The 17,285-nt window shown below is 34.2% G+C and overlaps 1 protein-coding gene across 3 annotated transcripts in view; it reads right to left on the bottom strand.

Annotated features, from left to right (window-relative positions):
* Window positions 1–567: 567 nt before the first annotated feature.
* Window positions 568–17,285, bottom strand: part of Syn1 (Syntrophin-like 1) — a 703,617-nt gene continuing 686,899 nt past the window's right edge. For all 3 annotated transcript variants that reach the window (XM_069845188.1, XM_069845190.1, XM_069845189.1), the window contains one exon: window positions 568–15,413. In XM_069845188.1, coding sequence (XP_069701289.1) covers window positions 15,321–15,413 — 93 coding nt within the window. In that variant the 3' untranslated portion in view covers window positions 568–15,320. The remainder of the gene's footprint in view (window positions 15,414–17,285) is intronic.

Raw genomic sequence — 17,285 nt, 5'->3', positions numbered from 1 at the left:
GTCCTCAAGTTGATGTGAGGTATGTCCTAGGAAGAAGGATCGTAAAACTAATACATCATAGGTGCAACAATATGATTTGTAAAGAACATTCGGTGCCTTCTTGTGATGAGTATGCTGATACCAGAAGTGGTGATAGTGAATGAGTGGACGAGTGATGCCCATAAATACTTTTTCTTCCATTTTTACATTTGTGTTAGCACTGAGATCAAAAATATAATATTGTGGTGTTTTTTTGTGGAAGACTTTCACTCAAAGTTAGTATTCATATGATTAATTGTTAAATTAAAAAGAAGTGTTCAAATTACTTTAAAATATTCCTAACAAATATAAAATCATAGCATTTCAGTATTAATTATATTTTGTTGTTAGTAACACTTTATTTGTTTTGGGGTAAAAAATACCCAACGCGTGTGCTACCGCTATAAAATAATGTGCGTGTGCTGACGGGTTAAAATAGAGTTGAGATTACTATAACATATTTTCATTGCCTTTGCTAGAAGATGTTCCTTATTACAACAAATTCCACATTTATGAGCAGGAAATGGGAAGGAAGAAATAGAGCGTAAGTTGAAATAGAAAAACAATTAGCCGTTATTATTGAATCCATCTTATTGCTGTGACATAAGTGATGGCTGGACTCCACTGCATAATACATACACTATAAAAGATTAATTCTTCTCTATCTGTATGATCAAAATAAAATCATTTACATAACCAAGCACTACTCATTTGCACTTTGAAAAGTAGTTGGCATATATTACTAATAATATATTATAATAATGATTATTTACATACACTATCATTATTGGCAATAAGTTTCAAACCTCAAACCAATACCACCCTAACCCCAAAATATTCCCCCATATACAATATTTGAGCTGCATGGTAACTTGCGATGTCACAATTTTCGTTATTTTTCTTAATTCTAGGGAAACTGGAACATTATCACGTCTCAGTTACCCACACCTTTTAACACAGATAACAAAACTACACACGTATACGCACAAGATAAACACTTAACTCCTTACTTCAGCATACCGAGATTGATCAACTCTATGCTACTGGGTTCAATCATCCAGCAACCATGGCAGGTACGTTTGTTGAACTGACAAAGTAACTGCTTAGGATTTCAATTATTATTAATGACTTCTTTTCCATCTTTCGTTCTAATAGTGTAGCATTTTGTCAGAATAAAATTACTCAGGAAACTGTTTATATTAGTTCGTAAGATGAAATTTTACAGTATTTATAATTGTAAATCATGAATCAGTCTTTTTTTTTTTTTTTTTAAGAAACAACGAACAGATATCATTACTGTTGGTTCAAATCAATGTAAAAATTAATCTCTAAAAAGAAAATACTATTGATGTTCACGAAAGTATTTGATGTCGGAAGTATTTATTAATATTCATCAAGTAATTACCGGTAAATAATTAATTACATATGTTTACCCATTAATTCTCTTAGCTCATTTATTCCATCCATTATTTTTTATTTAATCCTTCATTTGTTTATTCATCATTTTAGGAGCCTAATATCAAACACAGACAAGAACCATTTTTATTACCGGTATTTGTCAGTAACGCCATATTTTTGTTTCATTATGTTAACTTCTAGTATAAGGTACCGTAAACTGGGGTTACTTTGAACACAGAGGAAACTTTGAACATTTTTTTTCAGAAAATCATATTTAGGTTTCTACATGCTGCACTCGTTATAGATGGAGGTAAATTATCATAAAAATCATTCTCATACCAAATTTACCTCTATCTATAACAAGTGCAGCATGTAGAAACCTAAATGATTTCCTGAAAAAATGTTCAAAGTAACCCCAGTTTACGGTATGAATAACAAAATAATTCATGTCTCCACTTAAAAATATTAGTTTAAAGCACTTTAAAACATACTCGACAATGACATTGTCCACTTTTGAAACCAAGATTGACTTTTGTCCGTTTCTGAAACAAACGAAAATGCAAGTATCCATTTTTGAAACTCACAACCCAGAATCAGGAAAACCCAATAGAAGTTATAATTTTATTCTAAATCAAATATTTAAATGGAAAACTTAGAAAATTAAATTTAGAATGTTATTTCTATTCAATTCCTTAGTTATTATTTTACTGCAATTCTGCACAGATAACTCGTTCATTTAAAGAATCTTCAAAACAATCACACTCATTATGAGTGTCTACATTTGTATCAGAACTCTAGATTACAGTACTAAACCACTGCAGACTGGGGTTTTCCTTCCACTTACTTTCGAAGTGTTTACTTAACTTCTGAACATCCGCAAGTTTCTCTGGGTTTATTTTGACCCCTATTTTAGTTGGTGAAGGATTCATTTCCAGTCTTTTTTCTTTATGATTAAATTTACGTTTAAGCTTACTAGTCAGTTAACTCTCCAACATATTTCGCTCCATATTCGCTCAAGCTGCCCCAAAATCCTTGCATTTTAATAAAATTTCTACATAAAAGGAAACGTAACCATTAAAATATCCAATCTCGTCAGAATATAAATGAATCGGTTATTGTTGAAAGGAACTAAGTCCACTTTTTAAAGTTTCGAGATAATCGAAAAAAACTATTTTGTGAATAATCTATCGAAGATTAAACCACAATATATTGTACGTATATATTTTATGTGTACAATATATTTTGGTTTAATCTTCGATAGATTATTCACAAAACAGTTTTTTTCGATTATCTCAAAACTTTAAAAAGTGAACTTGGTTCCTTTCAACAATAACCGATTCAAATATTAACTGGTAGCCATGACAGTTTTAAACCATTTCCAGCAATCTGACTGTCTGAAATGATCATATCCGCATTTGAAACAAACATGCATTGAGATGTCCGATTATGAAAGTAACAACATACGGTATTTAACGTTCACAAAAGCATATAAATATCAGTTTCTGAAATAAACGGGCCACAGATTTGGAAAGAGAGTGAAAAATAATAAAACGGCTGATCCTTAACTAAATTTCGATAAAAATGGAGTATGTCTGTCTTTGATACTAGGTTCCTCATTTATTTATTCGTTCATTTGTTTAATTACTGCAAAGTTACACGGACTGAGCTCTTTGGTCCGTTCTGTTCTTACTTCTGTGATGATCATGCACCAATATTTATTTATATATTTAATTTGACAATTCATTTAACTACAGAGGACTTACGGCGTGGAAGACGTGATTAAATGATTATAAATCAGCAAATAAAAGGGGATTTGAAAGAAGTCTGTTGAGGTCTATTTAGAGTATTATCTTGGGAAATATATGAAAAACCACAGTCAGGGAAGCCTTCCCCAAAAATGGAATTCTTGATCTCCTAAACAGTGAGCCACCTATTATTCCAGTCAGCCAGTTCAGTAAGACAGCTTTGAGTCACTTAATGAGCATATTACCTTTCTGCACACTGGTATAATTCTAATTGTATAAAAGCCGAAGTTAATTAAAAACATAAATACGGCATTCTGATTTACATATATTAAGGATAGTCATAAGCACATACAATTACATTTTTAAATTCGTTATTAAACAGATTTTTAGTTGTGAAATGTATAATTCATAACTATACCGTCAAATTAGAATAGCAAATGTATTTTTAAGATTGGTAATGCATGTAGAAAAATATTACACTTTAAATCTTAGCTTTTAAAGGCATTTATATTCATGAACGCGAGATTTCACTAAAAGCTCTGTATGTTTGGATATTTTAATTTCCATCTAGACAAATACCAGTAGACCTAGTGTATTTAATAGAAACGGAAAAAGTATAATTTCTTTTGAAATGTTACTAATCATGAAATACTTTCAAATACTCACTTTAAACGTAATAGCTGTTCTCATTTGTTAAACACAAAGGATGGAATAATATTAAAATAGACAACGAATTATTTCTCCTTCATATGTTCCTTCAGTAAAGTGTCACTATTATACCAGCCTCAACTATTTCAAATAACCAGTGTGTTAAAAACAGAATTAAAAATTACGCATATTACATTTTCTGACATTATAAATAATTATTTTAATAACTAAAGATTCAAAGGTTTTAAATTGTGCAGTCTCATGCAAACTGTTAGAATATATTACCACTATTTTTAATTTTCTAGAGTTTCTTTCTTTCTTTCTTTCTTTCTTTCTTTCTTTTTTATTACTTACGGTTAGTCAAATAATATATTAAATTTCATAATAGGGAGATCTGCATGTTCACACATGACAAGTTAGTAAAATTTCGACAGGAAATTGTGCATCTATGCATGAAGAGAAATAAAACGCACATTAAATTGTACAGTAAAATTCCTCGTATCCGGCACCCAAATAACTGGCAATACCAAAACAACGGCACTTTTGGCTAGGCCAAAAAAAGAAAAAAGGTCATTCATGCGAAAGGGAAAAGTCGGACGAAGATGTGAGTGGTTTTCGTGGATCACACATGCCGCATATTGTTTAAGGTACTCTTTACATTGATCACGTGTGAAAACAGACAGAAAACCCCGTTATGTCCCTGGAGTAGATCGGGTAGCATCGGTAAGCTATCACTTGGGCCTTGCAAACAATGTGAAGAGATGATATCTTTAAGTTTACCACTTGAACTCGCCCATTTCGAAGGGGTGTTGGATGAGTCTAAATAGGAAAGTGTGAAATTCTCTGTTCCTACAGTGTGTAAAAGTTTCACTCGAGTGATAGATAGTATATATAAACAAGAAGACATTAGAGATATGTTAAAGAGGTTCAAATTATCGATCGCTATTTCATCTTCATAGTTGCGGCATTGGCTACACTGCTCTTCACATCCCGTGCGTTTTTTTTTAAAGCACTTCATGCCTTTGCTGCAGCAAAATGAGGGTCGAAAAAAAACGTAAGTAGGTCAAATGACTGCAAAATGGTGGACAATTAATATTGGCTTCTATTACTGCAGTAATAAATTTTACCCTAAAAGAGCCAAACATGTTAAATAATTTCGGCTTCCATGATAATGATATGGAATTATTATTACTACACAATTTTGACAATAATAAACGTTGCAAAAGACCAAAGCACACATTCCGCCATGATGGATCGTGCAGCAAACTCGTCAAGCGAAGTTTTGATTTGCTGCACGCTTGCTACAGCGCTACTGCAGCGACGGTGAAGCAAATGTAATAAAAGAACGGACTTGCTGCAGCGCTTTACGTCTTGCTTTAAAAAAAAAACGCACGGATCATATGGCTGCTATTTAAAATTGCCATAAGGTTATGAAAACGTTTAGTATTTCTTACGATATTGGGTATTACAATAATTATGAACTAATGAATGTACTTTACCGTATTCAGTACTAAAAATAAACATTGTACGTATTTCAAAACTTTGTTTTTAAATATCTATACGAAAATGACTAAATTTCAACATGGATAAAAATGTTTGTGCGGTACAGTATGTCTTTACATAACCTAAAAACGTATTTTCCAGTTATCTGGCACTGGCTTTGTCACACACTTGCCAGATACGAGGAATTCTACTGTATCAATATTAGAATGTAACACCGTAAATCCTCTGTCACATTTTAATTAGTAGCAAATTAAATGGGTTACTCAACTTATACAACTTTAACGTTTCACTCCTTCTCTAGATCCTATTTCAATGCATAACTGCAACACGTAGTTGACAAAGTTAATGAAGATCCATTGCCTTCAACAATAAATGAATAAACGCGAGTCAGTTCTCTATTCTCTTGTGTAATAAAATTCTAAATTTATTCTAGACTGCTACAATTTGGAAATATTTCTTAACGTTTCAATCAATGCTAATGCCAAGATACAAAATGTCCGAATACACGAGGCTGATCAACCTCATAAGTAAGGAAATCCCATTACACAAAAACTGTACAGAAAATTTTTGGACACTGCCACACTGCAATATGGACAATTATAATCCTTCATTGATACATCTGCATTCAGTCATGTCTGATATGTACTCTATTCCTAACTCGTTTCTTATCTTTGCACTATTGATATATCAAATGCCCCTTGACTTCAGTCTTTCAAGTTAAAAAGAAAGTAAACTGAGAAACCAAACACAGGAAACTTTTTTCACACTCAGGCTGAAATGCATTGAACATCTAAACTATAACACTAACACACAAGATTGTGCGACTGACTTTTTTTTCTTAATGGAAGCAAGTGGCAGCAATTTTTTTTTCGGGTGTGTACACTGTGTACCTTGTTTTCTCATGTAAAGCAAGAAGCAAATAATGAATATTATCGTATTTCTCAACGATATTCCTGGAAAAGTACAAAAAGACGTTTTCAAACGTACAAAATACAACACGGCAAAGGCACAAAAATTCCACATACATATTTTTGTTTTCTTCTTTGTTATATCAAAAATCTTATATTGCACAGACAGGAAAGAAAAATACTAGGAAAGTTATCTCGACAGTCACAAGATTCATTGATTTAGCCAAGGGAAGCAAATGGAAAATGTTACACTATTTTAGCTGAGTGTAGAGGAGCAAATGGCAGGCTAGATCCACTGGGTGAACGCTCATACTCGCACAATGCAGCTGAAAATTGACATTCTACTTTGGGTATCACTGCCAGTTGAGAAAAACTAGATCCTTCACTTCATATAGAGTGTGCGCAGGTACTACAAACTTAACCTTACCCTTAAAAATGTCTGATTTTTTTCTTCCGTACATAGGTATATTAAATGTGAATGGGGTATAGTCGGGCCATCGGATCTGTGCCCCCGTAAGATATGTGAACTGAACCCTAATTCCTTCTCAGCCTCGGTAATTCATTTCTCTCCCTGCATTCCTATCTCTCTCTTTTCTATCTCTCTTCCTTTCTGTTCCCCCACTACTCACAATTTTGAGCCTTCTTGCGGGACAGTTTACAATATTTGCACTTGCAGTCCAGTGCTGTCAACTGAACATGAATACTGTAGCACGGAGTAGCGAAAGAAATACTATTAAGCAAGTACGTAATAGCATTTTGCAATGAAGAGAAACAAACAGGTCAATATCTGTTTCCCATAAATCAGGCAACGAAAAGAGCAACTGATATCACAGGTGAGGCTTATTTTATTTCAATTTGATTATATATTAAAATTACTTACTTAACTAATACTAATAATACAACATTTTATGTAATTTATATAGACAGATCAGAACTCCTAATAAAGAAAATCAGGAGAGGAGAGAGGGAGTCTGTGCAGGAGATGTAAAGCTAGAATCACCAGAGAAGAACAGACCAAGGGAACTTTTAATTATTGTAGATGATATGAACCAATGTATTTTAAGAAGAAAGGTACAAGAATTTTATACCGTTCAGAAAGAAGTTTCAACATTGAAGAAATTACTGAAGCTTGCAACAGAAGCAATAATTTCCAAGGTTGGAGAGAAACGCTACGGAAAGTGATTCGAGACATGCGATTTAGGTTTAAAAATTGTAGAAATACAAGATGTATTTTGATTGAAAGAAATGATATCGTAGCATGGAGGACCAATTATTTATGACACCGTTTGACGGAAGTTTGGCAACATCCCTATTCGGCAAAGTTCGTGGTCTGCTGTTTGACGTGGTGGGAGGAAAGCAGGTGGAATGGAGTGAGTAAAGGCCTTAACTTTTTCAAGAACGACGACATCGCTGAAGGGGCACAGATCCTATAGTCCGACAATAACAGGTGCTTCTGTCTAAGGGGTTGCCTTAAATCCGTGCATTAAGATCGGATCAGATTAATATTACGTTTAAGTTCTGTAACAATACAGCATAATCAGTGGCGGCTGCTCCCTATGTGCTAACGTACTGTAGCACGCCATAAAATTATCGTCGAAATAATATTGTTAAAAAAACGCACATAATACAAATTCTACTTATAATAGTTCACTATTTTCGATAATTTGGTGCTATAGACTCAATGGAATCCACCCTTACTTTACATGCTAATTCCCAATTTAGCCCAGATAGCAGTGTCTGCTCATGTGCAGAACAGCACTTCATCTCGCCCCTCCTTGATATTTTGTCCTGCTTTTTCACACAATACCGTGCTCACTATAGGGATATCCTGAACTAGCACCAACAGATAGCGCACGTGTACTATGAGGGATGTGCTTTGCATGTGCATTTGGTTTTCGGTATATAAACATCGAGGATATACGTAGTGTATTAGTATATTAGATACTCTTAAAAACAACTAAAAACGGCAAATTTTTGTTATGTTCCTATATGTAAAAACTAGGGAAAGTTTTTGTCTTCAATCAGGTACCGAAGTATTCTGAATATATGCTTTAAACCTTAAAAAATATAAGTAATAAAATTGGGCCTCGAAAGTGCTAGCTATTAAATAAAAGTAACTACTTCAAGCAAGGAATTGTTGACTATAGTTTCATTTTGGAAGAGGAAAAAGAAAAATTAATAAAAACATATGCAACCTCGACAGCGAGCTATGTTAGCTTAGATTATATGCAGTAGTTGTAGGAGTCTCCGAATTTTACGCCTACAGTAAACTCTCGATAAACTGGAATGTTTATTATCCAGGACGATCGCTAGTGAAATCCATTTCGTGAATAATGTTTTTAATGTACTGTACCCTAATTATTAAAGCCATGTTTTAAGTTCAAATTTCCAAAATCATCCCACACAGTATTCAAAATTACATGTCCTTAACCTACAAAACACACTAATAATCGTGATACTATTGCGATCATATTATATCATCCTATTAAAAATTGCATTTGATCTTTCTGCAACTACAGAAAAAATACAAGGAATTCAATCTCGATAGTCTCTTCCCTATAAAAAAAAACACATTGGTGGCTGCATATCCTGTTTTTAGCATACGGTTCTTAAATATTAATTATTAAAGAGGGCAATATTCACTTTCGACATATTTCCTATTTTTTTATTTGTGCATATTGTTCTCAAAGTTCTCGTTTAGGTTCATGAACATTCAATTTACTCGTATTTATATTCTGCATACTGCAGATTTCCCCAACGGGGAATCTCTCAATATTATACAGGTTTACATTATTATTTATTGTAAATTAAATTAAATTAAATTATGAGGTAAGAAAATACTGAATTATATTAAAGTATACTAGGTTATACAAAATAACTGTAAATCTAATTTTGACAAGCACAGAAAACCAACAAGCGGGAAAACGTAATCAACTGTAGCATATGAAAAAACATAGCCCTACAACATGTTGCCCCGCATGGAACGTTCCTGCCATCTGACGGTCGCATAAGATATCCCTATTGTGCAGCCCAGTATGCTCTGCTTCACTTTGTTTTGGTGAAACTTTCTCTCTTCCCTTCTATATTCTTTGGTTCGTAGCAGTCAATGGAACAGTGCTGCCTAGACACCGCTAAAGATATAACTTTGAAATAAAGAAAATACGTTTTATATATGTAGCTTATTTTTGCTTTTTGTGTTTTTCATAAATATAATCATATTGAAATACATTTTTGAACGTTGTGTAAACAGGTTTACTTTTATATAATCTCAGCAGATAGTTTTGAGTTTATTATCTACGTGTTACGGGGTCTATGTTGGCATACCTTTTCGCGGGAGTCCGTTAAAATAGGGATTATTTTCCACTTTCAAAACAGTATGTGCTGGAGGATAAGATTCGTGCAAATATAAAATCCGAATTACAAGAAACGGGTCTTCGAGCTACAGTTATAAAGAAAGGGGATATCCAAGCACCACATGTCAACGGAACCGAAAAAGAAAATAAGACAGGAAAAATCACGATCCAGACAAATGGAAACGAAAGCACCGAGAACCGGGAAGAATAAGAATTGGGCTTAGCAACCGTTAGCCAGGAGGATGAAGGAAGCACCGTGAACGGAAGGAAAAGAAAATCAAACCCCATGGACGGAAGTAATGAGAAGAGGTAAGAGGAAGGGAAGCACTCAAAATGTAGTAGGAACAGGACAAGACAACGAAAATCTGCTGGAAACGGCAGTGAGAAGAGCCTGGATCTACATCGGAAAACTCAAAGAAACTACCACCTCAGCCCATATCGTTAGCTTCCTGGAAAGGAAGGGCATAGAAGGGGATATAGAATGAGAGGAATTACCAACTAAGGGCAGAAACAAGACATTCAAAGCAGGAGTACCGTACCAATATTTAGAACATTTGAAATCATCCGAGTTTTGGCCTGCGGGAACAACCTCATGACGCTTTCTTTTTCGCAGAGACAAGCAACAGACAGAAGGCGTATCACTTTCGTAACATCGCGGGAGCAGGAAGAGGATGTTCACAAGAACCAAAGAAGAAAGCCCCCCCTTGGGAAGGTAAAGCAGAATACAATTGATGACTCGGCACCCCAGACCGGAACATTGACATTACTTCTGTGGAATGTGGAAGGACTCAAGAACGTACTACACATGGACTCAGGAAATGAACTAATGAAATACGATCTACTTATACTGACAGAAACAATAACCACTGAACTGATAGATCTACCAGGAAGATACTCAACACACTCGCTGGCGGAGGAGGAAAACAAAGGAAGACCAAGCGGAGGACTATCAAGCTTTTTCAGCCCAAATCTAGGACAGAAGACAGACCAAATTGTTGAAGACAACTTCATACTTCTGAAAACTAACATGATAAAACAGTGTGTGCAGGTTTATGGGATTCTTTATCTTTTATACTGTGGTCATTTTAAATGTATATTCTGTTGTGTGTCTGTCTATATTTTGTGCCTAGTGTAATTCAAATATATAATATAAGTTTGATGTGTATGTTAATCCAGAGACAGGTTTTAATATTGGGATTATAAACAGTTTCAAAAATATACTGTAGTTATATCACAGTCTAATATATACAGTCGCGAAGCTCAATACGTAGTAAATATGCAAACATTAGATAGTTGCTCATCACTAGGATCGCTAATATCGCCTCATTACAGGCAATGCAAAATAATACCGTCACAGTCTATTGTTTCTAGCACCCTCAAAACTCAAGCTTCATGGACTGTATATAGTAGACTGTGGCTATATCACAGTCTAGTATATACAGTCGCGAAGCTTGGGGTGATTTTTTGCATTTCTCGCAATAGTTGCTAGCCGCTTGGAGCCCTGTGTGTACTAGGAACAATAGACTGTGTCACTGGCATCGTGATCTAATACAGGCTGTAAGGCAAACCATGTGACTCGCTTAAACCGATCACGAAGGGCGGCGTTTCAACCATATAAATTAATTAGAATGCATAAAAAGTAACATATATTCCTCTAAAATGTAGTGTAATTGTATTAATAAAATTTGAAACAATGATTAGGAGACACTTCAGACATAATTCCTTGTGAGTTAAGGTATAATATTATTTTTGGTGTGAAAATTACGTTGTTCGTATGTGTAATAGACCTACCTGCCTTTATTTCGATTAAATATTGCGAAATTATTGTACATTCATTTATGCACGATTCAATAATTTTCAGTTGCACCGCACGAATATTTAGATATGTTGAAATTATAGGTTATGTTTACTGTCCCAGTTGCTCCTTTCTGTCTAATTTTAGTGGTCTCCAATGCCCTGCCATTCATATGGAAATATTATAGGTTATTTTTACTATATCTTATATTCCTAAATTCGCAATTATACATTATAATTAAGCATAATGGCATGTATGATACTCCACACATTCAATTTGTCTGTATTTTAATACTACAATTGAGTATTGGATTATTGTATTTATCTACTACCTAAGAGACGAAGTAACAATCGTACGTACACTAATTTCATAAGTGTGGTATGATAAATTTTCTGTCTTTATCAAGGAGGTAGATGTGCTATATTAAAATCACAATATAAATTCTTTTTTTAATTAAACCTCAAAATAGCTTCCATTCTAAACTTAAAATGTTGATGCGAAAAGATTATATTAACATGTAAAATTCTCTTCACATTAAAATAACACAGTTTTGTAATTATTTCTGCAACATATTATGCAATAAGAAGTAAAGGGAACTTATGGACATGTTACACTAAATAAAGCTTAGCAATGATAAGCAATAAAGTTATAATATAATAATTCACTGAGCTCCGTACACTGAAATAGAAAACCCGAACATACATTACGGCCTGGTCTAGATTGAAAAGGCATTGACTGTGCCGTATTTCGCATTGTTGTGAAAAGTTGTGTAAACTGTGAAATGTCCGTTATCGGTTGTAATAACTGTAAATGGCTAAAATACAATAATTTGAGTAATAATATGGGACAAGGAGACGTTTGTTGCACTATAAATTCTAAGAAAAAGAGGTCAGAGTTATCCTTCCGAAAGATCCAGAAAGGTGGGTTTATAAAATATAATATATACTTTATGAAAATAATATACAAACCTTATGTATTTCGTATTTCAATAAGGGAAGGAAGGTGTTAATTTTTCAAAAGAACACTATATCAAAAGTACAATACATTTTATCGTCTGCTAGGGAAAGAGTCTGTGATGAGGCGATAGTAGCGATCCTGGTGGCTAGCAACTATCTATGGATGCATATTTCAACTGACTATGTTTGCATATTTATTAAGTATTGAGCTTCGCAACTGTATATACTAAACTGTGGCTATATCATGATGAACTCCATCGATTCATTACTCAAAACTGCTTTCTCCAAGCAGCCATAGAAGATTAAATTAGAATTAAAAATTTAGGGTGGCCAACACCAATATTGTGCAGATAAGTAAAAACTATGTGTACACTAGGAAATGTAACAGAAGAATTTATGACAACAGTGACTGGACATGTGGATGTGAAATACGAAATGCTCTGTTCTGCTTCTCTTGCCTCCTATTTAGTAGCGGTGATTCATGTCTACGACAGGTGTCAAAGATCTTGGTCTCTGAATGAATATATAAAGAAACATTCACACAGCAAGAAACATAAACTCGTTTGAACTTTGTACGATTGGCACCGCAAATATTGCAGCGCAGCTAATAGAGCTTATCAAGAATCAGCACAGAAACACGAGAAAGTCGAAAAAATCGATATATTTTATCGAAAATTTTAACTAGCGCTACGTGGCCATGGTGAGACGGAAACGTCAGATAATCTCGATGTGTTCATAGGTCTTACTAATCTGATAAGCAGCGTGGACAGTGTAGTGAGAGAATACACTGAAAATAGTAAAGTGTTTAAAGGCAATTCTAAGTCGATTCAAAATGTCGACGGATGGATTTCACCTTCAAAAATTAGGAGAGTCTAAAAATATTTTTAGCACGCTATTATTTTCAGGTACGAGCCGCCACTGAGTATAACATGTTTCTTTTAATGCGTGACGGAGTATCTGTGCGCAATACATTATGTTACATGTCAATGTGCAACTCTTGCAGAACCAAAATTAAGTGGTTGTGAAAGAGGTTCATTTATTTGTTTAAATAACGATATATGATTAGTAACATACAGTTTTTGTGATATATTAAAGTAGCCCTGAGAAGATATGAATTAAATATATTTAGAAATGTAATTCAGGAATATTTTTTTAGTTACTTTAAGTAAATGTGACATTTATGACGCAATATTAAGTAAGAAAATTAATTCTCTGCATACCCCTAAAAGAGATATCGTCGATGCACCTCCAAAATCCACTATGTGCATTTAAACAGATTTTTCAGGAGAAAGAAAAAAATCATTATCATTTTTAATTCCCTTAACTCCGAACTACTTTCCATACAATTTCAATCAATATATAAAATATGATGAAATTATACCGAAAGTAGGTTTGAAAATCAAGGGAATTAAAAATGATAATTTTTTTTTTCTCCTAAAAATCTGTTTAAGGCTATGGATCTGTGAAATTTCTAACTTCTACAGTTTTACACCAATTAATCTGAAACTTTTACCACATATTTCTTACAATGTGGACATTCAATACACAAATTTTTTACTTTGATATTCCAATTAGTTTACTTATAATTAATTTTTGTTGTTTATTTTAATACTGAATTATAATTGTCCCAATTTTCAAAGTTTACATATTTTTATATTTTTTTAGGGTTATTTTACGACGCTGTATCAACATCTAGGTTATTTAGCGTTTGAATGAAATGAAGGTGATAATGCCGGTGAAATGAGTCCGGGGTCCAGCACCGAAAGTTACCCAGCATTTGCTCGTATTGGGTTGAGGGAAAACCCCAGAAAAAATCTCAACCAGTTAACTTGCCCCGACCGGGATTCGAACCTGGGCCACCTGGTTTCGCGGCCAGACGAGCTGACCATTACTCCACAGGTGTGGACCAAAGTTTACATAATTTTTAATTAAATGTATATTTAATTTGTTCTTGATAAGTGCCTTATGGCATGTTACGGGGATACCTTTACCTTTAAATGTACGTAAAATATGACACATCCTTTTCATATTTTTCCAATTACTTTTTGAGAAAAAAATATTTACCCTTTTAGTTATTAATTTTTCAATTTTTTTAAACTTATCACATCCTCAACACATGGTGATTTGAATACTTTCAATAGCAGAAGAAAAAACATGTGTCAGCTTACTTCATATGTTTTTGTGGACTTCTGTACAAAATTTCACTGACATTGGAGAAAAACTGCATTGATTAGAGCATTTTGAATGTTACAAAATGTTGAAAATTGGAAAACTGAGAAAATGAGTATTGAATAACTCTTCTCGGGTTCTCAGCCAGGTGAGTTGGAGCTAGCCATCGAAAGCTTGGAATCTAATCTCCAAATCACCTGGCTGAGAACTCGAGAAGAGTTATTCTATATCAAACGCCGGGAAAGCCTCAAGTCATAACGTGAGTATTAATGTACAGTATGTAAGTATATGATATATACTATCGTTATCCTTCCTTCCTATACAAGTCTACCACACACATTTTTCTTCTACATAACAGCGCGAAATAAGAAATGAATGAAAAGTAAAATTAGTTAGAATGAAGAACGAAATCTGTCAGAATGACAGCTGAGTGTCAAGTTTAAAGGGATGCAGCTCTACACACACACTGGTCCCTTTAAATTCGTCTTGAGGGGCTTTAAATTGTGATAGGATCAAAATAAGCACAGATTTAGAAAACTGAAACATTTTATTTTTTAGAGTTAAAAACGAAATTTCCATTTCTTATTGTTTTTCATTATTTTCACAAATTCATAGCCTTAACTACACACGGAAGATTTTGGAGGTGCAGCTACGATATCCCGTAAATGACATATGAATGTTAAATATGACTGTAGAGAATTACTACTGTACCTTGAGTTTTTCAGAATAGCAGTGTTACCAAATTAGCATTGTGCCCGTATGACTCTCTAATCACTGCACAACAGACTTTGTTGTACATAGTTGCTCATACACGAAAGCTGGGAGCATTATGCGTACAAGCCCAGGCGATGGATCTTGGCCGACAGAAAGTTGTGCAGGATAAACACCAGTGGCTTTGGGCAGCATTCCAAATCCAGCTCCTGTTAACATATAATAAGCATCACAACACAGATTAATGTAACTTTCACAACAGTTTTCATTCGTCGGACAGTTTCAAAAGAGATAAAAAAAGATAGAGATTCATCGAGATGATGACTGCCTGAATAGTTTGTTTTGTTTTCTATTTTATTGCTATTTTTTATCATTAATATGACATTCATTGGTCAATATTGTTATTGCACTTGGTTTTTGGTTAGTACTATCATTGCAAGTTATCTTGAACCTTACATCCCCTAAGTCTGTCTTTGGAACTGCTCGGTACGGCGTGTACTCATCAACGTAACGACACGGCAAGGATGCCCCTCCCTCGGGTAACGTGACTCTTTTCAAAAAACGTTGGTTCTTTTACCTTACGGCTCTCTACTGTAAAAGAACTTGGTTCAATACAGACATCAACTTCTCTCGATACTCTGGTTTTGAGAGGAGAACATAGCTTCGTAGCAAGCTTTAATTAACCTGTAATGAGTAAGTATTTAAATATAATTGTGTGTACACTCCTCGCTCATCCAGGCTGGGGACCGGCAATGGAGGAGTTACTACAGCTACTTCTATACATTATATAGGCCTGCATGACTTACACCTTCAGCTAATATGTACATATTCTTATAACAATATTTTACAGGCTTATTATTTGAATTTACATTAATTTACAATTATACACAATCCATATCCCTATCATTGCTGCCATCATCGCTTGTTCCAAAATTAATTATTTCGCCAATGGCATCATCCATTCGGAATTATCTTCTTAATCGTAGGTACTACTTCCTGAACACGATAGAATTCTTCGATTGTATCCCGAATAACATGTTGATCAAAGTCGTCCACTTCAACTTTACACAAGTCTAATTCTGGAATGAAATAATATGTTTAGTAGAACTATAAGAAAATAATAACTTGCAACAGTAATTCATTATGTCGCTCTCAATACACACACTATTGTACATAACTATTATAGCAATAATTTCTAAACATTACATACCTATTCTTTCCCGGAGTAGTGTGAGGTTCATTCGGTTGTAATTCAGTATTATTTTTAATTCTCTTCACGGAACTAATACTTTTGCCAGAGTATTTAGCCGCTCTCTCATATTCCTTAGCAAGAGGTTCCAGCAAATATTTGTTTAATTTTTCCTCCTCGCAACGCTTAATTTTATTATATTTGCGATAATTTCTCTTTCTCAGCTATGAATAACAGCGTTGCTTTTTCTCTGCAGTGGTGTGATTTCACCATAATTACTACCCTGTGGTTGCTGCTCCATGGTAACACTACTGTTACGCAGTGAAGGAAATAGTACTAGGCTTATGTTTCTTGACAAGAGATTATGCTGCGGAGCATGCGCAAACAACTCAGTTGGCTCCACCCGAGTTACGTGCTTCCTTCCCTCTGCCCCTTTGTCCCTGCTCAGAAGGTTCAAGATAACTTGCAATAACAGTAATACCACAATCTAGTATATCCAGTCACGAAGCTCAATACGTAGTAAATATGCATCCATAGATAGTTGCTAACCACTAGGATCGTTACTATCGCCTCATCACAGACAATGCAAAATAGTACCTGCACAATCTATTGTTTCTAGTACCCTCATCAACTCAAGCTTCGTGACTGTATATACTAGACTGTGGTAATACGCAGATAATGCTATCATAGTTGCTTATTAGTAGTGATGTGACTTTTTGGTATTAACGATGTAAGTAAAAAGTGTTAAAAACTTAATTTTATGTATGAAAAATGCATATTCCTTAATGAAAGTCCAAAATTAACCCTTAAATTCGCAAAGTATCCTATAGGATACAACAGGTTTATAGGCTATATGCTACAATTTTAATAGGATAGTAAAAAATTGGTGGGA

The sequence above is a fragment of the Periplaneta americana genome, chromosome 14 (assembly GCF_040183065.1).
Source record: "Periplaneta americana isolate PAMFEO1 chromosome 14, P.americana_PAMFEO1_priV1, whole genome shotgun sequence".
Taxonomy (NCBI): domain Eukaryota; kingdom Metazoa; phylum Arthropoda; class Insecta; order Blattodea; family Blattidae; genus Periplaneta; species Periplaneta americana.
Note: the sequence above shows the minus strand (reverse complement) of the source record. Positions and strands in the feature narration are given on the sequence as shown.